We start from the raw sequence: 27,832 nt of genomic DNA, 5'->3' as shown, positions 1-27,832 counted from the left end.
GGGGGAAGCAGAATCCGCACCCCCCACCTGGACTAAAAACAGGGTTAAGTGCGATTGATGTAACAGTGTTCTGACAACACTGAATATCAATTCAGACTGCGTGTCAAATCGTTTCTTTCATTGCGCATCCAAACTAGGTAAAATATCATTTTCCTGCATTATTTTTTCCAGATAAACTTGATCAGCAAGTGTGACTTCAAATTGTACACAAAGTTAAGGAAAAGTAGGCTGGTTTAGGGACATATCTTTGTGGCTGACATATTTGGCCACTGCATCCTTCAATTAGCAGCACGTTTGAATAAATTCATTTATTAAGTTATACACAAAATATTTTCACATAATCGTCAATTTATGATGAATTTTTACTTTGAAAATATAACATAAAATGTACTACAAGAAAAATCTTGATGTATACTCCAACAGAAAACGTTGAAATAAATTCCAAGGATTATAATTGACTGCTGGGGGAATTAATAAATGGAAATACAGAAAGACTTGGAGACTGAAAGATCAGTATTATCGGGAAGATATTTGCGTACCAGAATTTAGACTGCCTTTTTTTTCACTTAAAATTTGGTACAGTTGATACAGACTTTATTATAGTTTTTTGACGTGAATGGAAAAACCAAAACTTTGAAACTGTGGAAGTAATACCTTTAATATTAATTTACAGTGTACGTTATATGAGTTCTGTTTCAATTGACTCTACATCCCAAATAAGTTCCAACTTAAATAGACAAAATAATAAGCAGGGCGATAGAGGTTTTTTTTAGAAACCGAGTTGTTAAGAGCTGAGGCTGCCACTTGTTGTCAAAAACTAGCAAAACGCTAATCAAATAGTCAGGCTGGGAATGTGGAGCGTTAAGGTTAAAATCTGGGTAAAGAAGCAAATTACAAAACCGTCCTTTAGTAGAATGAAAAGTATTTTGTTTTTGTAAGAAATAATAACATTAAAGCATAATCTTGTGAAATATGAATATTAGATTTAGTACCTTTTAAGCCGAAAACAAAAATGGTACGCCCAGCCAACTGCGGCTGCTAAGATCAAAATTTTACTCTTGGCAACTAAGGTTAATATAAAAAATAGAGTTGCTTATAAAGGCGTGTTGCCAGAGTAACTCCGGTGCGTATAATATTATTATTTACAAAATATATGATGTACATAAAACACTGACAATATATGACAAAATACTTAAGGGTAGTTCCTACTGCTACACAACATTATACACACTTAATTGTGAACAATTGTATATTAAATTACCCGTATACGTCTGTATGTCTCTCACGCAAAATGGTACCGCAAGCAGCGAGACGCACGCAATGTGGTATAAAAAGAACAGGAGAACTCGTGACTCTTTCACGGGCCACCGACAAGTTGTATATATTTTTTGTACAAGATATTGTAGAGATGTAACAACGATATAAAATGTATTTTTTCGCACCTACTTTTGTTCTTTGTGCATTCAAAGCTCACCTCCTGCGTAAAAAGAAAGTCGATTTCATATAAAAGAACTTTAAAAGTTGTCTATGAATTTTTATTTTTTTTTGAAAAATCTATTGGTTTCCGAGATGTAAGTCTAGAAAGATGAGCTAGCTATGCGGAATAATGGCAAAGTAAGAAACAATTGCTGGTAAAAAGGATAATCAGGGTAACTAATTATTAATAAATTATGTAAATATGTTTAAAATACCAAACCTGACATGTGAAACATGCTTACATCACCACATACCTTGGTAACTCCTTAAAACAGCACCTCAGTTTTTCTAATACACTATATCATGCCATTAATTAGCATCGTCATAAAAAGTTTAAAAATCTTGCCAACCGATCAACTGATTGTTTTTCGGGAGGTAAGCTTTAAACAAACATGTGAACTATTTATATCCTTTTTCTTGTAATCGTACAGAATTGTACAAAAGTTCCTACAAGTGATTGCACAATATTGTGTGAAGCAGTTGAAACTACACATTAAAGAAAGACTTAGGTTAACAAAAACAACAAGTAACATATATTAATTACTCATTTTTCTTTTAGGTATAAAACTCTCACAAATTCCAAAATTCATTTCAGAAAATAAGAGAGCTGATTGACAAATTAATTGTTATCGGAGAGTCCTAATTAAAATATCATGAATCACGGACAAAAAAAACATTTAAATAATAACAATAAAGTATCCTAGAATGCATTTTATTAATAATGGAAGATTGATACCTTAAGGACAAAACTGTTGCAGACAAAATTATTGCCACATAAAGTAATGCGATTTAAAGGAGCAAAATAAATTGATTGCGATTTGACAATAATTTTATGATTTTGTGGCATAAATTATTGCTATTTGACAATAATTTTATGATTTTGCGACATAATTTATTGCGATTTGACAATAATTTTATGATTTTGTGACATAAATTATTGCGATTTGACAACAATTTTATGATTTTGTGGCATAAATTATTGCTATTTGACAATAATTTTATGATTTTGCGACATAATTTATTGCGATTTGACAATAACTTTATGATTTTGCAACATAATTTATTGCGATTTGACAATAATTTTATGATTTGGCAACATAAGTTATTGCAATTTGACAATAATTTTAGGATTTTGCAACATAATTTATTGCGATTTGACAACAATTTTATGATTTGGCAACATAAGTTATTGCAATTTGACAATAATTTTAGGATTTTGCAACATAATTTATTGCGATTTGACAACAATTTTATGATTTGGCAACATAAGTTATTGCGATTTGACAATAATTTTATGATTTTGTTACATAATTTATTGCGATTTGACAATAATTTTATGATTTTGCGACATAAGTTATTGCGATTTGACAATAATTTTATGATTTTGCAACATAATTTTTTGCGATTTGACAATAATTTTATGATTTGGCAACATAAGTTATTGCGATTTGACAATAATTTTATGATTTTGCAACATAATTTTTTGCGATTTGACAATAATTTTATGATTTGGCAACATAAGTTATTGCGATTTGACAATAATTTTATGATTTTGAAACATAATTTTTTGCGATTTGACAATAATTTTATGATTTTGTTGCATAAATTTGTGTTATTTTATTAATTTTTATCAACATTTACAGACGTTTTCTTCTCAATAAAAATATTTTTATGAGTACCCTGCATTTCATGTAAAGAATCTTTACCGTTTCGATAGATACGAGTTTTTTTATTCCCATTAAACTTAAATAATCTACAATTAACATTCAAATTGTTCGTATGGATTACTATTTTTTTAAATTTTGCGATAGACCTTTCCAGAATTTCCTAATTATGCCAAAGTCATTTAAAGAGGTCGATACTAAAAATGATTTTTATCCCTAAGTTCCTTAGCATAAAGTAGAACAAATTACCTAATTTCGTAAATATTTGTGTTCGCTAAGTGCCTCAATTCCGAGCTGAAAGTTAAGGTCAAACCCTTTATATAGCCGAGCTTTTCAAGAATAGCTTCGTCTTCAAAATAATTTTTTCTTTAAATCTAAATAAAATCCAATCAGAATATTATATTGCTCTAAAAACTACATTTTTCCATGATAATTTAATATTCTATCTGAATATCCTTATTTGGAGAGCACAGAATCATTACAAAAATTTGTCATAATTATTATAATTTATAAAATTCGGGAAAGGTGTATTATCTTGGTTCACAAAAATTTTGAACAAAAACCGCATTAATTTACATTCGCGATAATTTATGCGACAATAATTTATGTTCGCAATAATTTATGCAACAATAATTTATGTTCACAACAATTGATGTGCTTAGTAGGTAGTACTGTTTTTTATTAAATATAAATGTTTATGTATGCATGGCTTTACTCTTAGTCATCTCGATGGATTCGACGCGAAAATTCTTTCGACTGAGAAGCATGTTTCGTTCAATGGATAAAACCATTTACCTCTACAAAAAATCATACCAAATCAAAAAGTGTTGAAGAATGAAACGATACCAAACTCATCGTTTCTAAAGATTTGTTTCTTGAAACTGTGTTTGATTTCATGCGGGTCGCCATATATGTATTCAATTTTCATAGTAACGGCGAATGGTCCCTATCAAAAAAATACATAATAATATACATAATACATTTCTGCATAGCGATAGGAATAATCTTCTAACGCTTCAATTCCAAAACCAAAAAGCACTCTACCAAAGAGTAGTGTTAATTTAACTTGTATAACTATAATCACTAATTTTCGCGAAAATAAATTTGGCGAAATTTTCGCCCCTTAAGGTACCTAGTTAATTCATATCCACCCATTCCAAACTTTTAGTTCTATCTCTTGTATCATATTTACTGTTTCAAATTTACTGTAAAGCGGGAAGTTAATAAAAATAAACAAACAAACAAACAAACAAACACACAAACAAACAAACAAATAAATAAATAAACATACAGTAAGCTTTTGTAAACCAGATACTTGCGTCCATCTTTCAATTCCTGATGGTCTTTCAGATTCCATAGATGTCTCCTTACTGTCAAAGGGTAGACTCTTTGAAAAATATTCCTAAACGACAAAGAAGATTTAAAGCATCGAAGGGCTCAGTTTACACCAAATTAAATTAATTTACTGTGTTACACTTTAAGGAGTTGCTAAAGATTGAGGCTGAGATTTGACTTAAAAACTAGGCAACCACAAAGCCCTGAGGCTTTAATCTAAATAATTTAACAAGTAACCTAGAAAATAATTTAACAAGTGACCTAGAAAACAATTCTTATAAAGAATGAAAAACTTTTTTCTAATGGATAAGAATATTAAAACACAAAAATAGCAAGTGACAAGTCAGAATCTTGTAAAATTTGAATATTATGCTTAGCAACTTCTTAAAAGCTGAGGCTGAAATCAACATTTTGCTTTAGCTGAAATGAACTGAAAATAATAAAGTTAACATACTTGCAGATAAGATTTGGGGAAAAGGAAGCAAGGATAAAGTGATACTTCTAGTGAGCAGAAATGTACTGTGGCTTACACAAAAAACAAGACTGCCTATTGTGTTTGTTTTATAAATGAGATATATATAACCTGCACTTATATATATATTTTTAACCTTATTCCTGACTTAACTAATTAAAAACCACTAGTAACTAGGACACTAAATCCTTTTATTTCCTGAAAATCATCTAATTCCTTTACCTTTCATTGGTTAATCCCTTTTTAGTTTTAGGCTAATTACCAACGTTCAAATTATCAGTTTTAAAACGGGTATAATATTGAGTTCTGGATTTTCAATAGGAACAGTTTTTAATCACGTACTCCAAACATTGCTTGGGCGTGCCCTGATGTCTCAAAAGCCACAATATGAAATATTTCCGTGGCTTAAATATTAAAGGAATTAAAAACATAAACAAACTTACTGGTAACACAGAGATTTCCCTGTTCATTGAATCAACTGGTGCTTCTAAGTCCTGAATAAATAAAAAAATAAAACTAACAAGACGATAGATAAAAAAAGAGAACTGCTGTTCCTTTTTGTAGGAATCTCTTAATGGCTGGCGGTTGTTGATGATTTGTTGATGTTAATATACAGTAATTATACTGTAAATGACGTAATAACCGCCCTTGTACGCTTAGTCAGTAGGGGCCTTAAATTCAGAGGGTAAGAAAATTCAATTTCGGTTGTAACAAATAAAAAAGAGCAAAAGTTTCTTTTTTTTTCTTTCATTTTCGATTTTGAAAAAGTGTAATACATAAAAAAAATAATTGAAAAATACCCTCCATATTAACCGACCTTTTCTGAATCAAATTTAATAAACGATCAATTTTTTGCCATAATTTCTTAGAAAATATGTAGTTACTCTGGGTCCCAATACACACCCTTTTTGCTTAAAAGGGGTTCTTAAATACTCATAAGCGTTCCTTGATAAAAAAAAATTAACTCAAAGCACTTATTCAGCAGGGGTAGCTTATTTCGTCATTTACGATTTCTTTAAAATGTAACTTACCTCGCACACTTCAAGGATTTTGGCATCACAACACGTGGTTTCGCCCATGCTAGCTACGTGGATAACAACATTACATATATTCGAACACACTGGTAGAAATCTCATCTCAATTTCAACGCCATGTTCGAATGAAATTGATTGGCTGGACGGTAACCCTAGCAACAAGCGAAAACAGCATGAGAAGAAAATACTTCTTACAAACAATCAGTAAGACAGCCGTATGTAATTATTTTGATCTATCTAAGGTCAATATTGCTGATGTTGAAGGCGGAGATGATGTAGTGGTAGCGCATTTAGCTTGTAATCATAAGGTTTCTGGTTCGAGTCCCCACTCTGGCTAACTTTAAAAATAGTGTTGTCAGCCCATTTGATGCCATCTACTGACCGCTAATCGACTTGTGTGGCAAGCAAGTTAGAGCAATGCTATACGTAGCCATTTTATACGTAGCAATGCTATACGTAGCAATGCTATACGTATCTCTAACGGTAATACAACTTAGTTAAAGTCGGATGAATCCCCAAGGACGTAAAAGCTTCTCGTTACTTACTTGCTTACCTCCAAAGTCAATGGAATATTTCTACAAGCCCTAGCTAAGTACAATACGTCTTCAATATTGGCTTTGGGGTGAAGGGTGAGCTCGGGTGAAGGGTGAGCTCAGAGTGAAATTCTCAATATATAATTCTTTTAAGGTCGTAGTAAATATAGGTAAAGCTAAAGGTAGCATTTCGTAAGAATTAAAGGAGAATCGTCACTTACTGTGGTAGTCAAACCATTCAATAGTAGGATCACGTTCATCCAGAAAGCCAGCTGGAGGAAGAATGTTATCACACAAGCTAAACACCTTAGTTGTCGTTGATTTGTAGGTAGGTGACATTGTGTTTGTGATCCGATGTCGTTCAGCTTCTTCGCGAACAGCTAGAATGTATTACACAAATTTAGTGGAACTTATAAGCATGGTGTATTTTCTTTCAACCTCAGTATGCTTATGAAAACTCCTATATCAGCCTCAAACCATGCCTACGATGTGTTTTCTAATGTTGTCCAACCTGGTTTGTGTTTGTACCCTTTGCCCAGGACAGCAACATGCTTTGTCAACGATTAAATTTTCGAACATGCACAATTTATTCAAATATTTAAAAAGCATTTCGTTTAAGTCAATGTTTTCCTAAAAACTGTGATCAATGTCTATCCATGTTCATCCATTTAAAATGCTATTTTCTTTTTTTGGTAAACGTTTTAACTCTTAGGCTTTAGGCTGAGATTATAGTTCAAATATTTTAGGGATTTCCCAGCCTTAATGTGTTTCCAAAGAGTTTTTTTGCTAATTCAATTATTAAAAAAGCTATTTATGCAAACCTGTATGCAGGTTTCGTTTAAAAAAATTGTGTGTGGGCCAAGATGCTAATTTATCCATTAGGGATCTACCAAGCCTCATTACTCCAGCTACAGAAGAAGCCAGAAAGCACAAAGTGCCACCCTTTTTAACAGTAAGTGGTAAACTACGCTGCAATTTAATATTGAACATCTGGTTTCCGTTATGAGTTTTCTGTTTGACATAAAATGGACGTTCTACCAAAATTTCGAAGTTCTTTATAATAAATTTTAGTTCAGTATGCTTATGAAAACTCTTATATCAGCCTTAAACATGCCGACAGTGTTTTTTCTAATAACTTTATTCTTTAGAATAAATGTTAGCAAGATTAGGACTTACTGATACCAACTTTATGTAGCAATTTTTCTATTTCAATATTCTCAGTCAAATGACGCGCCAAATGTTTCATATATATACCATTTGTATCACGTCGTTTCTCGAAAGCTTGTGATTGTGGACACCTATATGAAGAATATCGAAACATCTTATCTTTAAAACATTTTCTACTGATTCCTTATTCCTCAAAAAACTATATATAAGTAGCACCATAAAGAGGTGTATATTTTTAGTAGGGACAAAGAATAAATATTGATGATGCAGCATACGTCGTACACGTTTTTATGTAAAAAAAAAATTTATACGAAATCTACATGTAGAATCTCAAAAAATTTAAAAACTACATTGTTATGACTATTTTTTCATGTTCGACTTCTTATTTGAGGAAATTTTTTTAAAAGAAAAATTTCATTTAAATTATATATATAGCTAAATTACAAATTATATAGCTATTATATTGCAAAGACAAGTTTGTTTCAAGCACATTTAAAAATCGAATGCTTACATTTTTCAAGTTAAAACAAAAGGAAGGATTTAAAAAACTACAAAATATTTTTAAAAATATCAAAATATCATTCATTGGATACATATTTTAGTTTAAAATTTAGACCAAAATTAAGAAACTTTTAAAACAAGACCCTTCACCAAGTTTCTTATAAAAAACAACAACAACGTGTTTTCATCAAAAGAATTCAGGGCGTATGGAAAAATTTATTTAGTAAATTACATGAACCGTAAAACTTACGTTGCATATCCAAACACACATTGGGCTCCAGCCAAAAAAGGGGGATCAAATGCTCTCAACCCATTTGACATTTGGTCGCCGCCAGATCTTTAATACACAATGAGGACAGATATATTTAAATAACACATGGTTAATTTACTCATATGATTTCTAGTCTTTACTTAAATATTTTCACCATTTTTCATCATTGGCTATTTTAATATTTCATGTAACACAAAAATACGATTGGTTTGCATAGAGAGAATTTTTGATATAAAATCAATTCTATTCTTTGTTATTTTTGTTATTTTTATTATTTATGAACAAATGAATCAAACCTGCCATTTTTTGGTTTGAACATAAACAATGCACAAAAGACTTACTTGATTCGACACACATCCAGTAGAACAACATCAAGTTTTGTGGCTCTACAATGCTGGATTTCTGATAAAACATATTCCGCTGACAAAGCAACATCTGAAGTCCATTTGTTTGTTGCATCAATGGGAACTAGGAACGTCTTTCCATGATCCTCAAAACCATGACCACAAAAATAGAACAACGAGTATACGCCTTTCGCACATTCCAGTAACTTACAGAAACCCTGTATTGCGGCTTCCATTTCTTTTTTCGTTAAATTTACCAAACAGGTGACTTTGAATCCAATTTTTTCTAGCGTAGCAGACAAAAGTTTTGCATCGTCGATGGGATGAACTAATATTTCGGATTCATTTCGTGGAAATTGATACTTTTGATTTGCAATAACTAAAGCTAATTTAGCAGTAGCTACAAATAGAAAAAAGTAAAAGTAGAAGAACAAAAGAAGAGCAAAAATATAACAAATAAACATTTGAGTCAACTCCTATAAACATAAGTGACATGAATGAAAAAGACTACTGATAAAATAGCACACCAGAAAACTTACCAAATTCTTGATTTACAAGTTTGTTGACTGGTTGAGGCATAGGTAGAGGTGGGTTGCCTTGATGAAATAAAAAACAGACATGTACAAATGATAAATGATGTGTACAAAATAACGGAATAACATTGAAAAAATGGTCAATTGTATGTAAGCAGAATAAGTTAACCTTAAATGAAAGTCTTTTGCCAGTACCTATGAAATTGTTTTTAAAGTACTGAGAAGATTAAATACACCATTGATTGTTTAAGACAATTTCTTTTTAGCAGATGAGGCTTTGTGTGAAGGTTTCCCAGCAGTTATACACCGAATATTGGGGAAGTCCAGATTTCGTGTAAAGGCTTCTCAATGATTGTAAATTTAAACAATTCTACCAAAGTTTACTGAAGCTCTTTAAAGTTTTTTAAGAAACTGGTAAGTTCAACCTTCAAGTTCTGATTTTTTGCTCACTGACAGACGAGAAACAGAACATCTTCTACAGACAGCCTCGTTGATTTAAAAATACTGCAGTATGCTAAAATGGTAAAACGTAGACACTTATTTCTGTGTTTATACTATTTTTCAGATATTCTAAGATATACTAAGGGAAGTGATGGCCTAGGTAAGTCTTTCATAATGTAATAACACTACATACTAAGACAATGTTGCTGCTCTTTTTAAAGTCAAATTTGACGGCTTTTGATAAGAATTTTCAACCTTTTCTTAAACAATGGGGGTTTTTTCATGAAAAGTTTTTAAGGAGATTTTCATTTTTTTTGTGAGAAATTAAGAATATATAAGATGATTTTAAAGGTATATGCTATAAGTGAAGAACAAATTATGGATGGGCCCATGTAGCATTGCTATGCATTTTAAAAATTAAAGTTCAAACATGTAATAGGCTGAAGTAGAATGCTTAACTAAAATTAGGAAGATTTGAAAAAAAATTGTTAAAAAATCTACTTTTAGAGGAGATTTTAAGAGTTTTAAGGAGACTTGTCCAAACCGAGGGGATTAATAAGTTTGAGGAGACGTGTGTCAATTTTCATTTCGAACATACATACCAATTTTCAAATGTGCAAGACGAGTGACAATTTCTTTTCCGTTCACATTCACCTTACATGAATAATGTCCTTCATCAGCAAGTTGAAACTCGTTAAAGAGTAGATTACGATTAGTTGCATTTGCAATAGGGTAGCTATTTTTATACCACTGATAGCTTTGTGCATCTGTGTCGCATGACAGAACAAAGTATTGTCCAACGTACATTATAACTGTCTCCTCTGGAAACCCTAAATATACATTAATATTTAGAGTATAAGAGTAAAAACAAACAAAAAGATGCCGGTTTGTTTCGTTGCTCGGCATAGCAAGGTGAAAGCTCAAAGCACTTAGTCCGCAGCGTCTTGAAGAATATTTAGGATTGCCAAATTTTTTAAAACATAGAAATTGAGGTAGTCACATGCAAAAACTCGCAAACCAAGATGTCAACCTTTTTCCTGGAGTTTATCCAAAACTACTGTGAAAACAGAAAACTGTTTGATGATTTTTTATTCAGTCATGCTGTGAAGCAAAGTGTAAGTCTTTGATTCATTTAACAAACTTTTGTCGCCTTATAATCATGATTGGTTGTAGACAAGATATTTCAGATATATTATAAAGTAGTTTTTTATTTGGAAACGATCGCGACACAGATATTAAAACAACAGTGGCGTGTTAACAGTATAGGTGAAAATTGTTTTAGAAACAAAGAATATAAAAGAGATCGTAGAAAAATCATAAGTTATGTAAAAAATGAAAAAATATATTTCATTTAGCTTTAGTTATGAATTTACTCATAGTTTGCTTAACGATTATATAAAAAAAACTCTCACCATTGGGATCCTGAATTTTCATACCAGAAAAGGTTCTTGAATATACATCTTCAGGGCCAGTAGTCCCATTAACTAAAAATTAAATAATACATGTATATGCAAGTTAATACCTTAATGTTACCATAAATAGCGAAAGTCACACTGAAATTTTGTATGATTAGTTAAAACCAGAGAGTTGTTATGTCTACATCACAAATTGAAAAGTGTACATCACTTGAGTACATTATTTATTTTCAGACTAGTTATACTAACATTTAACTAGTCTAATTTAGTTAATCTACCATTGTATAATCTGGTATTAATATGTGACAAAATATTCTTGTTTAATTGTTATTTAAACAAATTTGATGATGTACTACTGTGTGTGTACTTTAGAACCTGCATGCGTGACTGATTAGTCAGTGTGTTGCTGAAGAACCTGTTTTTGGAGGAGTGGGAAAACATAGTTTTTTTATCTCATTAATAATAGCCATATTCTGTCTAGTTGTCCGTTAGAAATAGCATATAATTAAAAGACAAGCGACCCTGTGGATTTTTCCACAGTTTAAGGACTAGTTGTTTTATATTTAGGAAAAAATTACTTACTAATTGGTGCAATCAGTGGCGTAACTTGTACGTTTACAACCTCAGTATATTCGGAGCCAATAGGATTTGTGATTTTACAATAGTAGTCACCACTGGCGTCTATAGTGACATCTTTAAATTTCAGTACTGGTGTACATTTTCCAGTAAGTGGGTTTTGATATTTATACCATTGATAACGTGGGCGAGGAAAGCCTGTTGCCTCACAGGAAATACAAGCATCTTGTGATTCTTGAACGATAACCGGAGATGGCTGTTTGGTAATTGTCACTGGTTCTTGAAAACAATAAAATTATGATAAAGGGTTGTACAATAGGTGGAGATCGCAACCCTTAAAGGTTGTGTAAAACAGCCAAAAGGGTTTTCTTAAAAACATTGACTGAAAAAATGTTTTACTTTTATGTTTTTGTTGTAAAAAATTATCCTAAGGTGGAGTTTACATGGACAAAAAATATATAGTAACTCTTTTTAGTTCCCTAGTTTATGTAGGGATTCAAAAGTTAAAACCAAAGAAAATCAAAATCAATAAATTTTGTACTTTCTAAAATTTGATTTACTTTACCACCTATGTCAAAAGTACATCATGCAACATGTTTTAGGAAATATTATTCCTTAAAATACTCAATGTGGAACAGTTAAAACAAAACTAACCTGTTAATATAGGAATGTATGGAAAACATTTTAGTACTATTACATAAAACAATTTTGTTATCTGTGTAAAACCACTGTTAATCCTTACATTTCTGTATGCACTATAACCAATGCCTCTTTTTATTTATTTCTTCGTTTTCATAAAATTACTTGTAATCATAGTGAGATGAAAATAAAAGTTAAATTAAAATTATGAAAATTCCTTCGCATACAAAAATAGCTATTTATATAGAATTTTGTTTTCCTTTAAAGAAATCGTTGAACAAGGCTATAAGAATTAAGATTTGTGAATAGCCTATTTTAATATATTTTGAGGGAATAAACGTTCACGATTAAGCCTTTTCACAAATTAATTTAAAGCCTAACTTTCGCAATTTACATCATAAACATTATTTTCTAAAATACTCTGCACTGTGGAAGAACTAGTACGGATAAGTACTGTGTCTTACATGATTCCATGTAAATGGTATATGTAAATTGTCAAATTTATGACCATGTACACCTACCATGAGGCTTCACAATCAACAACGCTTCTTGGTGATCTATTAATTCAAGGTACGCTGCCAGTTCTCCAACTGTCATTAACTGATGACCAAAATCTGTTAATAATGCCATTGCTGCACTGCCCCCTGGTCTGTAATTTTCTTTTTCAAATTGCGCAATCTATGAAAAAAAAATTCAACTTTAATAACACAGTGACAACAAGAAGCATGTAAAGTTGAACCTAGTTTAGATGAAATTTCAGAAGAGTAGAAAATGTTACTGCAATGAACGCTGGAAAGTTACCTTATCCTATATGCTCGAATTGATATTATTTTGCTTCTGAAGTTAATACAAAAATAATAAATTCCAGCTAGGAACAGCACTGGAAATAAATAAAAATTACCTGGCCACGTGTATAGGCACCACTTGGAAGTTCACTGATTAGGCTTTTCCAGTCATGTGGACCAGGTATATCAAGCAGTTCTGCCAACTGACGTAGCGCCCTGTATGGTAGGCTTCGAACCTGAAGATCAGGTGTGATTTGATTTACCATGCTAAAAAATAATTCAGTCACATAAAATTTTAAAAATTACAACTCTTTTAATATATAAGATATGTGCATGTGTAACAAGCAAGAAGTAAGGTTTATTTATTATAATAATAGACCACTTAATTCTTAAAAGGTAATTGACAGATCACAACATGAATAACATTCATTTAATGTCAATAGCTTATTACCAAACCATTACAATGCACTTATAAGTTTGAGGCATCATAATTTGGAAACGAATGGAAACAACTGGCATTATCCCCTGTGTGGGTAACTAGGGATCATCTGGGACCAAAATTGGATTTTAAAGCTGAATCAACACATTCATTTTAGAAGAGCATGTTAATGACAAAACCACATGTTCTTTGTTCAGTTTTAAGCTCTATACACAATAAAGGCAACAGACAAAACAAATTTAAAAAAACTTTTTTTTGATGTATTAATGGATCATATCAAGATTCAAGCAACATATCTTTTTTATTTTTTTGCAGAAGTTCGTTTTTTCCACAGCTTTTAGTGACTAGAATAACTTATTTGTTAATCTATTTGACATGAAAACAATATAAATATATTGACACAAAGGGAAAATATGGGTATTTAAATTATTAAATTACACATTTAATTTTAAGTCAAATAATTTCCTAACAGATGGTCTGAAAAAAAATTCCAGCTTCAATAACTAGAGCCCACCACTGACTGAAAATTGATCAGCAATTTTTTTTCCTGAGACAAGTAGGGTCACAAAAGTTTTTGGCTTACAAAAATTGGCCCTAACAGGAATTTAAAATCCAAAATGATTCTTTTTTCAAAAAACAAGCTTAAAGTTTCTTTTTTCAATGAATTTCTATAATCACAGCGGTTTGTGGTTAATATTTAATGCCTATCTATGTGTGCGCATATCTGCTCTCAACGAAAAAATTGAAGCTTGTCTATTTGTTTACTTCCAAAAGGAAAAAGAAAAAGGTAAAATAAAAATACATTGTAAATTGAATAATTGCTATAATAATAAAACTCATATTTTTTTAATAATTTTGTGATAGATCACTTTAAAAAAAAAAAGAGTATGCTGTGCTTGACAGCTCAATAATACAGTTTCAGTAATTTGTATTGGGCACCTGGCTAATAACAGTACTGCAACCTATATTATAGCTTCTGGTTGTGTAACAGTTTCGTATCTACATAAGAGCCCCATATACCCTTTGTTGACACTCTATTGTTATCATTGTTCCTTAGTTATAACAATAAGATATGCAGGCCTATAAGTAAGGGGGCAGCTTTTGTACACGCACCTAATTTTGAAATATTGCTCCACCAATTCCACAAAAATTGTGGCTAGCTGAGATATATATTCCTGAACCTGGTACTCTAAATTTCTTTTTCATAATTTTTTTTTAGATTAGACAAAACATACTTTACTAATCAAAAGGAGACTCCAGCTCACGCTCATGCTATAAGAATATTTCTCTAATAATTTTTTGCCTATTGCGCGCATGTATATAACTACTGTGTTACTAGACCCCTCAGTTATTTTACATTGCCTGTTCTGCATTTGCAACCATGTAGACTTTCTTTATCCGTTTCTCATTAGCATTCACCTCCATACTAGTAAATGATCGCATAGCTAGGTATTAGCTGTAATTCGTGGTTACTAATACAAAAGGACTGTATTTATGACAGCTTAGTCTAATTAGTCCTTTATCTGGCTCAACAGGCAGTGGATTAGCTAGGATATACAAGTTTGCTTTATATAGAGTCTTTGTTGATTAATTTCTTCTCTATGAAACCAAAATTATTATTAACCTGGGGGTGTGTGATCATAACGTTTGTTAAAAAAGTATGATCACACCAGGATTTTTAAAGTGACAATTTTACAAAGTTAGGTTTGAAAACGTTATTTTAAGTGCTGTTTGGTTGCCTTTTGGAGAAAAATAAAAGATGTAAAAGAAAAAAATTGTCTTTGACAATAATAGAGTAATGTTTAAAATGCTAATTTTTAAGATCCATTGTTAGCATTGTGATTATTAGGCTGAAATTTCCATAATTTAATTTACAAATATTGTTTGTTTTTAATTTAGTTAACAACGCCCACTACAACTTATTTTATATAGATTAAAACACCCTGCAGTAAGCATTGTTAAAAATACTACTACGTTCTTCCCCCTGTCAAAACAGCAGCCCTTCTGACGTGTACCCCTGTGTGCTTAAAATTTTCAAATTTCTATTCGTAATTTCAGTATCTTAAATTGCTAGAGGAAGCAGAATTATTAAAGCTTGGGTCGCATAACCACATTAGGTGCTTTTTTTATAAATTAGGCCTGAACATGAAAAATACATTTTGTTCTCACATGTAACACAATAATAAATTGTTAAAATGTCAATATAATAAAAGTTATTAAAATTTGTATTTTTAAATAAGAACTAATGTTATTGGTCTGGTTTCTATCAACTTCAGTTTGTTTCCATGCTATATAATTGTACTTTGTACTTTTTTATCATAAGATAGTTATTATATACCACATTGTATGACTTTTCCCAATGTATTGGATTTTCATGTAGTTTTTACTGTCATTATTATGAAACACCCTTGTTATTTTGTATTATTATTTTTATAAGAATTGTAAATATTTATATAAAAATTGTAACATTTAAAAAAAAAATACTTTTAATGATCATGACATTTTAAAACTTTGATAGTAGGTAGTAGTTGATAAAATACATTAGTGTTCTGCTATTTTAACAACTCATGTCAAAAAAAACATTTTGGCTAACATAACAGTGTAAACAATCTAAAATAACATAATAATAATAACAACATATCATCTATCATTCTCTCTTTAAAATAAAGCCATTTAATAACTAACTATAAAAAGTTGTGATATAACCTGTGTCTAACTTTCTTTAATTGCATATAAAAATTTCCTGTTTGCTTAGGGAAAATGAACATCAAAATGCTATCCTCTCTTTACTTATATATATACGTATGTAGCTTTGTTTTTGCAGTGCTGACTAAAAAATGTGTTTGCAAAAATCCTTATTTTAGTTACCAACCTGAAAGCCATAAATCTGTGAAATAAAAAATATAACAACATAATATAAAAGTAACATACTTTGAACTTTGTCCTGGCAAAGTTGAGGTTGTTTTTTGTTGGGAAGGACTATTAATGTTGCATGGCAAACAATTAAACACTATTGATTTAAACGATGAGGATAATTTGTCTGATGATGATGTTGTAGAAGGGCCAGCTATGCAGATCAAGACAGAATGGGTAGTGGAGGCTATTAGGAAATTGAAGATTGGCAAGACTGCAGGAGTATCAGGTATTGTTGCAGAGATGGTAAAAGCATCTGGATATATTGGAGTGGAGCTTATTGCAAGTCTTGCTAACCAGATTATAAAAGATGGTGCTATTCCGAGTGAGTGGTAGTCGAGTATAATAGTGAATTGTTTCAAGGGCAAGGGTGATGCATTAGAAAGGGGTAACTATAGAGGTTTGAAGTTGGTTGATCAAGCAATGAAAGTTATTGAAAGAGTGATTGATAAGTTACTTAGAGAAAGGATTGATATAGATAAGATGCAATTCGGTTTTGTTCCAGGGCGTGGCACTACAGATGCAATATTTTTACTCAGACAGCTTCAGGAAAAGTATTTAGGAAAGAGACAGAATCTCTATTTTGCCTTTGTAGATTTAGAGACAGCTTTTGATAGAGTGCCACGTAAAGTTATTTGGTGAGCTATGAGAAAATTAGGTGTGGATGAGTGGCTAGTTAAGATGGTACAGTCTATGTACAGCAATGCTAGATGTCGTGTCAGGATTAACGATTCACTTAGTGATGAATTTAGTGTAAATGTTGGTGTACATCAGGGTTCTGTACTTAGTCCTTCGTTGTTTGTTCTAGTCTTAGAAGCGCTGTCGATGGAGTTCAGAACAGGTTGTCCATGGGAGTTATTGTATGCAGATGATTTGGTTCTCATAGCAGAGTCGATGGAAGAATTAGTTGAAAAGTTTGAGAAGTGGAAGAAAGGACTAGAAGAGAAAGGGCTAAAGGTAAACACAGCAAAGTCTAAAGTCATGATTAGTAGCATTGCAGCCAAGTGTGACCTTGTAGTTGGAAAGTGGCCTTGTGGAGTTTGCAGGAAAGGGGTTGGTAGTAACTCAATTTTTTGTCAGACTTGCAAGCATTGGGTACATAAGAAGTGCAGTAGTATTAGTGGAAGGTTAAGAGTTGACATTCAGTTTGTATGCAAGCGTTGCAAAGGTGAGATTATAGAGAATGAAGTATTTCTAGCTTTAATGATGTACAACAGTGGCTCGTTAGAGATAGTTGAGAACTTCTGTTACTTAGGTGATATGTTAGGCAGTGAAGGGGGTGTTGGAAGAAGTGTTACTTGCAGGATAGGTTCTGCTTGGAAAAGGTTCAGAGAGTTACTTCCTTTGTTGACTAGCAGAGTCCTGTCAATTGAGGTAAAAGGTACGTTGTATGAGGCCTGTGTAAGAAGTGTTATGTTGTACGGTAGTGAGACATGGGCAGTGAAGCAGGAAGGTCTTGACCGTTTAGAAAGGAATGATATGAGAATGGTTAGGTGGATGTGTAACGCCAGTCTGAGAGACAGAAAGAGTTCAGATGAGCTAAGACGCAGGCTAAGTCTCCGTAGAATTAAAGATGTTATCCAGATAAGAAGATTGAATTGGCTGGGGCACTTGGAAAGAATGGAGGAGGATAATTGGGTAAGAAAGTGTAGAGGCTCAGTAGTTCCTGGGGCAAAGCCCAGAGGCAGACCGAGAAAGACTTGGCAGGAGGTTATAAGGACAGACTTGATACAGAGGAAGTTGAGTTTAGATCTAACACAGTCTAGATCAGATTGGAAGAGGGCCATTAATATACCCCGTCCAACCAATACTAGCATGGAAAACGGACGTTAAGCCGAGAATGATGATGATGATATTCAGCACAACAAACAAGATGGGTATGCTGTATGCACCTGCAGTCAAATTCCCAGATGTGAATTTTAATCCTGAATTCAGCATTGGTTTTCCAAAAAAAATTTTTTTCTTGGATTAAACCAAAAATGGATGAATGGAAACTATGCAGTTTTTCAGGTGGCTCAGCAATCATCTTGTAAAAAGTATTCTTCCATTAAGACCGGTTGTGTTGCTTGTTGATGCCTACGCATCACACATTAATTACCACACAAATCTATTTTGCCAACAAAATCTAATCTTGTTGTTCCACCTACCTCTACATATATCTCTAATGCACTTCAACCAACTGAGACAAAAAGGGTATTTTCAAAGGGTGTTTTGGTTTCTGACCAGTCAGTGAAATCTTCTACTGAAATATGACCTGTAAACAGGCTAAATGTAAACTATGGCATTTTAGACCTAGCACAAAGTAACACAACTCTTCCTGCGGAATTAAATACTACTTTACAACCAACACAGCCTGGTACTCTAAAAATGCATCCTGTTGAACAAGATTTGATTAATATAGAACTTTATGGACATTGACATCCCTGACAATAAGCTTGGAAAGTCCTTCACCAAGGTTGGAAAAGTCAAAACAAACTCTGAATGGACAGTTTCCCTACCTCCCCCAGGGCAATATTGCGTTACCCAGAGAGAGAAAGAAAAAATGAGAAGGACTTTCTAAAACACATGACTAGTGATGAAGCTATTAAAATTTCATAGATAAAACACAACGAAAAAAAATCGTCTAGGGCTGATTAAGGAAGCTGACAGAGAAAAGCGAATAACAAAAAAAGCCGCTGCAAATCTAAATCCGCTTTAGCAACAACACGAAAATCAAGTTACCTAAAAAAAAGATTTTTTATGGAGTCCGATAAAGAAGAGACGAGCTCCTTAGACCCAGAGTTTAAGGATGATGATTTTATTTGTAGTGAATACGGGAAAATATTTGTGGAGGGGGATGTTTTGATTCAGTGTAAATAGTGTTTGACCTGGTTTCATGCTGCATGCACTAACCAGAGGAAAAAGACAAAAAACAAAATGGATGCACCATCCCAATGGAAGTGCAAAAAAATTGTTTATGCATATATAATTTTTATTTTACAATAATAAAAAAAATATAATTACAACAATACTTTATTTATTTGTAGTGACTATGGAGTGATGATGTATGTAATATTATAGCTGTGTATTTATATTTTTAGCATACAGTTTAACTGCTTTTATTATTTTTAGATATTGACCTTAAGATGGAGTACAGTACTGGAAAAGGTTGTTTAACATATCAAGCTCGCAACGTGAGTGGACTCCCTCGAAACGCGATGTACCGCGTTTATAAAAATAAGAAACAATTAAATAAAATTGTCGCAATCTATCGAGAATCTAGTATCGTGACAAAATCCGTCTTGTTGTGTCGCGATGGTAGGTGTTAATAAGAATAAAGAGAAATTTTTGTTTTGTTTTAAACACCGCTGCTCCATCTTTTATTTTATTTCAAATATGTGATTTTTATAATAGTTTTTTAAGTTTCGTATTTATTGAAGTAAACCTAGCGTATTGATTCTTCAACGTATTTTTTTCTGTTACTGAGAAAATCAGACAAAAGTAATACTCAACTTATGATCCCGAACACATTCTTCTTTCTTTCCACGTGCAATACCAATAATATTCAGGGACGCGCGTTTCTGATATACTAAAGTGACCGCGTTGTTTTCAATTTCTGGTTGAGTTTACTTTAGGTGTTGTGTAAACAGACTCTCACTTTTACTAATTCCCAAGCACTGTTCAGTCGTAAACTTTGCTTTATTATTTCTAAAGCACGTGTGTTTTTTGAAACAAACGCTTTTGATGAGCTATGCTAATAAAGTCAAAAGCATACAGCAAACATACAAGTTTTATATTTTAAACTTGTTTATTTTTTCGTTTCGATCCCATCGCGTGACTGTACTTGAGTGAGTAAAAAATTGAATTCAAAAGATCATGGTCGTGTTTTTCAGTATTTATGAAGTAGAAGGTTTTGCTAGGGAATGGAACTTGGGAATGAGTTTGGCAGTGCTTTCAAATAGCTAGGATAAGATATATATACGTGAGATAACATATCAATCATATTCATAAAGTATTGCCAATTGTAGTGGAAAGAGAGAGCAAAGCCTCCTGACATTGATTTTTTTGCTTTTTTATAAATTAGTTCATATAAAAAAACATGTAGTGTATGAAAACTAGAGTAACTTTCAGACAAATATGTATGTTAAAAATATATTCATAAAACCAGTAAAAAAATATTAGAAAATAATATTGATTTGAATTTTTTATTCCCACACATGCAAATAACAAACAAATAGCTAAAGAACATTTTTTTTACTAAAAAAAACCCGGGTGTGAGTTATTTCACTCTAAGTAAATCCGTCAAGAATTACTTTTTTAATTCAAGGGTGGCTTCTGTTTAGGGGCGGCTTATATTCAAAAATATAAGGTACAAAATAACAAAGAAAGATCTATAACATGCTCATTAACATGCTCTTTAAGAACTATAACTTTTCTTGCTCAATCAAAACAAATGAAGATCTGAAAATGCGCGCATTAATGGTTTTATCTTTCACATTACGAATAGAAAAATATTTTCACATTTTTAACAGTATATATCCCGTTATTCAACACTGAATCAACATCGTTAAAAATGTCTTTTCGTTCTGGATTATTTTATTTTCCTCGTGATAAACCTTTATGGTTTTGCTAACGAAATACATTGTGAATGAGATCTTTGAAGTTGGAATGGAAGTACAGGTTTCCTTAGGAAAGAAAAAAGAATCCGGCGAAATTATTATATTAGGTGGTAAGTAATTTTTACTTAGGCGATACAATAAAAGTTTCAAAAATGAAGCATTTCTTCAAAAACCCAGTAGATAAATTTTTATTATTTAGATGATGACACAATCTTACATCAAAAGTTACAAGAATATTATGAAGATCCAAAAAACAAAAATAAGTTTTAAGTGTCATATTCGAGTGAGCAAGATTCCGACAGCGACAAGTAACAATTGCTGAGCTATTGGAAAAAAGAGAAAGTAAAGGAGAAGAGCAAAAAAAAATAAAAAATTAAAAAAGTGTCAAAGATGACAGCAACAAAAAAAAGAAAGATTGGAGAAGTGATAGAAAAAATGTCAAAGGGGGGGGGGGGGGGGTTCGGAGGATGTGGAAGCAAACGTAGTAGCTGAAAAACAATGCAAAAAACAACCTGCACAGAAAAAAGCAAAAGGAATTGTAACAAAAAATTTGGTATGTTATTTTACTTTTTCATTACACATTTTTTTATAAGAACCAAGGATATAAGAACAAATGGCTTCAGAGATAAAAAAAAAAAAATTAGAATATTTTAAGAATATTTAAGGAATGTAAAGATAACATTGCTTAATTTAATTTATTATCTTCTTAGGCTGTAGTAATCAAAGTTGGAGCAGTTGCGGACCATCAATTACAATTACAAACACCTTCTTCCCCACCTGAAAATTTAAATAAAAGCATTGAATATTTAAGTGGCGTTGTTATTGACACAAACAGTCTACTACGTGAACTTAATGTACCAGAGGCCATATATGTTGTGCATAAAAGCACTGTGGAGGAGTTACAGCCACCTGTTAATGATACTCATCATTCAACAACAATACAAGAACATATCCACCAAGGATCACAATTGGAATTTAGTGTATGTAGCATTATTAACTTTTCAACATGTGCATCATTGCCAAACAACGTTGTTCCATCATTGTAGTTTATTAATTTTTTAAAATAATTGTTTCTTACATCAGAAAAAGTTGTAAGTATTAGTGAAACTAAACATTTTCTTTTGTCTTTAGACACATGATGTAGTGATGGAGCGTTTTAATGATAGATTGGAACAATTGGAAAAAAATCAAACAAACATACAGTCGCTGCTTGAACAAATAATCAGCAATCAAGAGAGAATGATGGGAAAAATATCTTTCTTCGATAGCAGTCATCGTGTGAGTCCGATCAAGCAGAGTCGAAGCAACGCACCCTTCTTTTGCTTAAGCCCAAAAATGTCTTCGAAGCGTACGAATGCTGCTGTGGAATCTCAAATGACAATGAAAACAAGTTTTATTTTTGCTGAGTTACAAATGCTGGATCGGAAGTAGTTATCTGTTCCGAATTTCACAAAAAATCTTTCTGAGCAATTGTTCACAAGGCAGGAAAGAAGAGAAGGAAACTGCGCTGGTTCGAAAGGAAAAAAGAATTAGATATTAATCGACTACATTTAATTGAACAATATGCTTCTTCTCTTTACGTGATTGGTGCTGCAGAGAAGAATTTAGTTTGGAAGAAGTGCAAAGACGCCATAAATGAAGCAGCATGAAGAAAAGAGCTTTTTTTATAGTTTTTTTTTAATTATTTCTTATGTAAATATGTTTTATCTAAAAAAATGTTTTCCACAATTCCGATTGCAATCTGTCTTTGTCCTGGTACATTTGAGGTTGCCTAGTGAATAACTTAGTACCGGCGAAATAAATAGGAAAACAGTAAGCCTATCTTTGTGCTTTTGTATTACCCGGCAGACACATCATGTTGAATAATGTTTTTGAACTTTTTTTAGTTTCTAAAAAAAACAAGAATCATTACATCGATTATCCTTAAAAGCTGCAAAAAATGCTATGGATGACCAAAGTAAGATGCATACTAAGCATAATATTGGGTGCCCGAATTAGAGCGAAGTCGCCAGGGATGGGTGATTTTGACCATATTGTTATATTTGCTGTATACCCAGTGTCTATTTATGCCACACTTAAAAAAAAGGCTGCAATGCAGCATAAACATACCTGTACTTAACAGGATCGGCAGTCAGTGGGTTTCGGAACAAAAAAACTCTGAAGGTATATAGCCGAACCAACTCTATAGTGCTATTCCCCAAAAATTAATCTGTGCAAAGATTTCAACAAATTTTTTTCTATAGCTATATTATATGTATAGCAAAATAAATTGGGTGGACGTCACTGTTGAATATAATATGTATATATATATAAGACTAACCTGTAGGTTTCCTTTGCAATAGTTCTTTCTGTTTGTAACGCAACGCTAAATTAGTGTGATTGATTCACCTCAACACTATGGAACACCACTTTGACTAAACACAACAAATTACCAATGATAATGGTTCAACACAATTAAAACCCCACCACCAAGTGATTCTTATTAGTAATCGCCTAGATAGAAGATCAACAATCTCCCTCTATTTTCTTTCTGTTTGGCGTTCAGTTGGTTATTCGAATGTGAGAGGTTGCCATCTTGAAGGTTCCCAAATGAAGCATCAGAATATAAGATCAGTTGTAATGGAAGCTTAAGTTTCCAAAATTTAAAGAAAATGTTGGGATCCAATTTCAACTTCTTTATCACTTTGTTGGCTCTCATGACATCATCAACTACTGCACAGTTTATTTTGTGCTTAGCTGGCACACATTAAATGAAATGTCAGGCCTTGATTGTGATGACATCCAGTTTAGTTGCCCACAAATACATCGGAAGTTCGATTGTTCTTCATGTGATAGTTGTCGATGTCTGTCTGTTGTGTTTTGAATCTTGACCAGTTCCATACCTTCCACATAGTTCTTTTAGTCATAGTTAATAGAACCATAAGATTGTTGTATATTGACACCAACATATTTGAAATTGGAGTAATCTTCAGATCCAATGAGAAAAGTTTCTCTGATAGGCGAAATGACCTTCACTTGAAAATTATGGGATCCTCCCCATAGAAAATCATCAACATGTATTACAATCAGTCCTTGGCAGCAGTTATCTTGAATCCAATAAAATAATGCTTCATCAAATAAAGACATTCTCAACCCCAAGCCGATTAGCTCTTCCTTCACACGTAGATACCAAGCTCTTGAAGCATCAGCAAGGCAGTATACAACTTTATTTAGTTTCCAGAACACACCTGTTGTATTTGCTTCCTTTGGGGGCTTTATGATAACCTCTCTGTCAATCTGGTTTCCTTGAAGAAATGCCATCTTGACATCTAAGGTGTGACATTCCCATTCATAGGCTGCTAAGGGACCGTCTCAAAATGTTCGTACGTAATTCGTATAATTCGTATAAAAAACTTTGTATCGATTTATTAAATCTTTCGTATCATTTTATTTTTAATACGAACTTTTTTGTATCATCAAAATTACAAGTTCGTATAAAGTTCGTATCATTTAAAATAAAGTTTGTATATATGTATTTGTATCATTTTTAAAGAAGTTTGTATAAAAATTTGCTTATACGAAGTTCGTTTATTATAATTGGACTATTATCTATAGTTTTATATTCAATTTTTTTCAACAATTATAAAGTTCGTTTCGTTATACGAACTTAGTTTATTTTAATTGGATTTATTATCTAGGGTCTTTAGGGATCATCTCCACGGCATCGTAGAAAGCAAAAACATCTCTGTAGATCGTTTAAAAATCATGAAAACAGGATCGTAGAAATCGAAAAGATAGCTGTAGATCGTTTAAAGTTCATGAAAACGGGATCGTAGAAAACCAAAAGATCGCCATAGATCGTTTAAAAATCATGAAAACAAGATCATAAAAAGCGAAAAGATCGCCATAGATCGTTTAAAAATCATGAAAACGGGATCCTAGAAAACGGAAAGATCGCTGTAGATCGTTTAAAAATCATGAAAACGAGATCGTAGAAAGCGAAAAGATCGCCATAGATCGTTTAAAAGTCAAGAAAACGAAATCGTAAAAGCTAAGAGATCAAAGAAGTCAACCCCGTATATTTTACTTTTTTATTTCTGGTTTCGTTTAAAGTTTGTATCATTTCTTTTCGTCTTTTAAAAAAAATCATTTAATTCTTTTGTTTCTGGTTTCGTAATGAAATAATTATGCGTAATTACGCTGGTACTTTTGAAGTTTGTTTCAAGATCGTATAGCAACTTACTTTGTTCAAAGTTCATATCATTATATTTTGTATGATAAAAAACTTCGTTTAAGTTCGTATCATATATTAAAAAAGTTCGTATAAACTTCGTTTACATTTTTTATTTTAAACGAAGCACTTCGTATGACATTCGTTTCACGAAACGAAGTACGTAGCGTTCATATAATTATACGAAAAAACATACGAACATTTTGAGACGATCCCTAACATCGTAAGTACAATGCGAAGACTTTCATTTGAAAAAGTTGGGGAGTCCTTATTAAGATTTTTGACTTCTTCTTCTTCAAAACCTCTTATGACCAAACGAGCTTTAACTGTTTTGTATCCCTCTACATTCTTTGTTGTGACTACCCATCTTGTGGATATTGCAGATTGACCCTTATCTTCTATGGTGGAGAAAACTTTGTTGTCCTCCCAATTGGCTAATTCTTTATACTTTACATTTAAGACCTCATCTGTAACAGTTGCTTGAGTCGATAATAGTACTTCTTCAGTTTCGTTTGTCTCTTTGAGAGATTAATAATTTTTTTATTCTTTTATGTAAAAAGAATGTAAAACAAACACATCGAAATGATTTTGAAACGATTTTGAAATGAATTATGGTATGTGAAGCGATTTCAAGTAAATATAATAAAACAATCTTGAAACAATTATGAAACGATTATAAAACAATTTTAGTTTTTAATGAAACAATTTACAAAATAGTGAAACGATTTCCATACGATTTGAAACGATTTCAAAAAATTAAACATTACTTTAAAATCATTTCAAATTCGTATCACATGCTAGGCTAATTAAAAAATGAAACGATATGAAACGGTTTTTTTTGAAACGATCTCGGAGACAATCCCTTAAACAATGTGTCAAAGTTATCATTAAATATCGGTGATTTAATGGCACGCGTTGATGGCTGGATGGTTGGATTCTTATTTCAAATTTCAAAATGTGTAAAACTGTAGCTACATCTGTCAGTTCGCTAGATGTATTGAAAACACACTCTAAAAAACATACAATAAAAAATACCTTAGCTAGCTGTGTTAGCTAACTATAAAATGAAATCTTTACATAGATAGATAGATAGATAGATAGATAGATAGATAGATAGATGTGCATATTTTACATGGCTAGCCTCACAAATATCGAGGGATATACCCTGTCTATTATTTCCAGGAGGGGCCATGGCTTAGATGGAGAGTCCTAGAGTATTTAATGCTCATTTTGAGCTACGCAGACCCAATTAGTTGGGCCCACGCTCTACTAGACAACTCCCGGCAACATCCAACGGCTCACACAGTGTGCCATCTCCCCAATTTCCCTCACATGGCTTGGGTTAACCCGGGGCTATGGTAACATTCACTCGCCCATGTTGAATCGCCGTCAAGAGGAATCGAACCTCGGTCTCCCGCACAGAGTACGAAAGCTATAACCACTAATCTACGGCGCCACAAGCTATAGCTATAGCTAGCTATCTAAAACAATAGCTAAGAAAAGTGATAAAAGAAAAGTGGTATATAGCTATAAAAGATAATAAAGAAAAGTGAAGTGAATATATACGTAAGATTTACATACTTAAATCCGTTTTGGTTGGTAAACTGCACCATAACTAACAACTAGCTAGCCAACACCGAAAAAATGAATGATTATTCTCAATCCCAGTCAACTCTTTTTTAATTTTCTACTTGTTAAAAGTAAAACAAGTATAGCAATACATAAAAAACTAACCTTTCAGTCCTTTTAAAATTTAATAGTTTATTTTTTCATAATTTCAAAAACTCTCATTCATCCATTATGTAAATAAAAACTAGAGAAAGTAGTTTCTAGTTCCTGTTTGCAGATCAGTAGCTGCTTAGTGTACCATTATGAACAGGAATTCCGCGAATAAGCGTGGAATTTTAGCCTCTCAGATGGAGAGAGTTGCGAGATTATTGCGTAAATTTGCTTTCTTTTTCTGTTTTTCATTTTGTCCTTTAGCCTCACTTAAAGGCCGGTTTCCAGTCATTCTCTTTGGTAGCGCGAATAAGTCGCGCGAATAGCGCGACCAAGCGAATGCCGTTTCCACTTGACAACAAACATAAACAAAAATGGCTGAATATCGGAACAAGCATGTCAAACACGCGATGAAGAATTTTTCTAAATTATTAATGCAGATGGCTTTTACTGGAAGGCAAATTATAATTCTTTTGCTTTTGAGAAGACGATTCAGACGAAAATATGCTAAGAAAAAGAAAGCCAGACGATTTTGGGTGCGCAAGATTTATTTGGAGAGGAAAACGAAAGGAGGATACCACCTGCTTGTAAATGACATGCGACTATTTGATAGAGAATTCTTTTTTGGCCAATTTAGAATGACATCAGTTGCTGAAATTCCATCTCGTTTCTTTGTCATAGACCCACATCTGCCATTATGACTTCAATGTTTTAAATTCTTGATAAATAGCGGCTTCTGATTGGTTAAATTATTTTTTATTCGCTTG

The 27,832-nt window shown here is 32.3% G+C and overlaps 1 protein-coding gene across 3 annotated transcripts; it reads right to left on the bottom strand.

Annotated features, from left to right (window-relative positions):
- Window positions 1–632: 632 nt before the first annotated feature.
- LOC130638747 (mucosa-associated lymphoid tissue lymphoma translocation protein 1-like) lies at window positions 633–27,241 on the bottom strand. 3 transcript variants are annotated; one of them, XM_057447027.1, is made up of 15 exons: window positions 27,081–27,241; window positions 13,303–13,453; window positions 12,923–13,079; window positions 11,769–12,041; window positions 11,184–11,255; window positions 10,374–10,601; window positions 9,337–9,393; window positions 8,795–9,197; window positions 8,433–8,519; window positions 7,691–7,812; window positions 6,736–6,894; window positions 5,979–6,133; window positions 5,391–5,441; window positions 4,432–4,542; window positions 633–4,086 (listed from the first exon to the last, which is right to left on the bottom strand). In XM_057447027.1, the coding sequence occupies exons 2-15, from the start codon at window positions 13,450–13,452 to the stop codon at window positions 3,958–3,960; spliced, it is 2,154 nt and encodes a 717-aa protein (XP_057303010.1). In that variant the 5' UTR covers window position 13,453; window positions 27,081–27,241; the 3' UTR covers window positions 633–3,957. The 3 variants fall into 3 exon arrangements, with proteins under 3 accessions (XP_057303010.1, XP_057303009.1, XP_057303011.1); XM_057447026.1 differs by lacking the exon at window positions 27,081–27,241 and adding an exon at window positions 26,928–27,068; XM_057447028.1 differs by lacking the exon at window positions 27,081–27,241 and adding an exon at window positions 23,457–23,595.
- Between the last annotated feature and the right edge of the window lie 591 nt (window positions 27,242–27,832).

Source organism: Hydractinia symbiolongicarpus, chromosome 1 (genome assembly GCF_029227915.1).
Source record: "Hydractinia symbiolongicarpus strain clone_291-10 chromosome 1, HSymV2.1, whole genome shotgun sequence".
NCBI classification, from domain to species: Eukaryota; Metazoa; Cnidaria; class Hydrozoa; order Anthoathecata; family Hydractiniidae; genus Hydractinia; species Hydractinia symbiolongicarpus.
The sequence above is the reverse complement of the archived record's forward strand: the minus strand, read 5'-3'. Positions and strand labels throughout refer to the sequence as shown.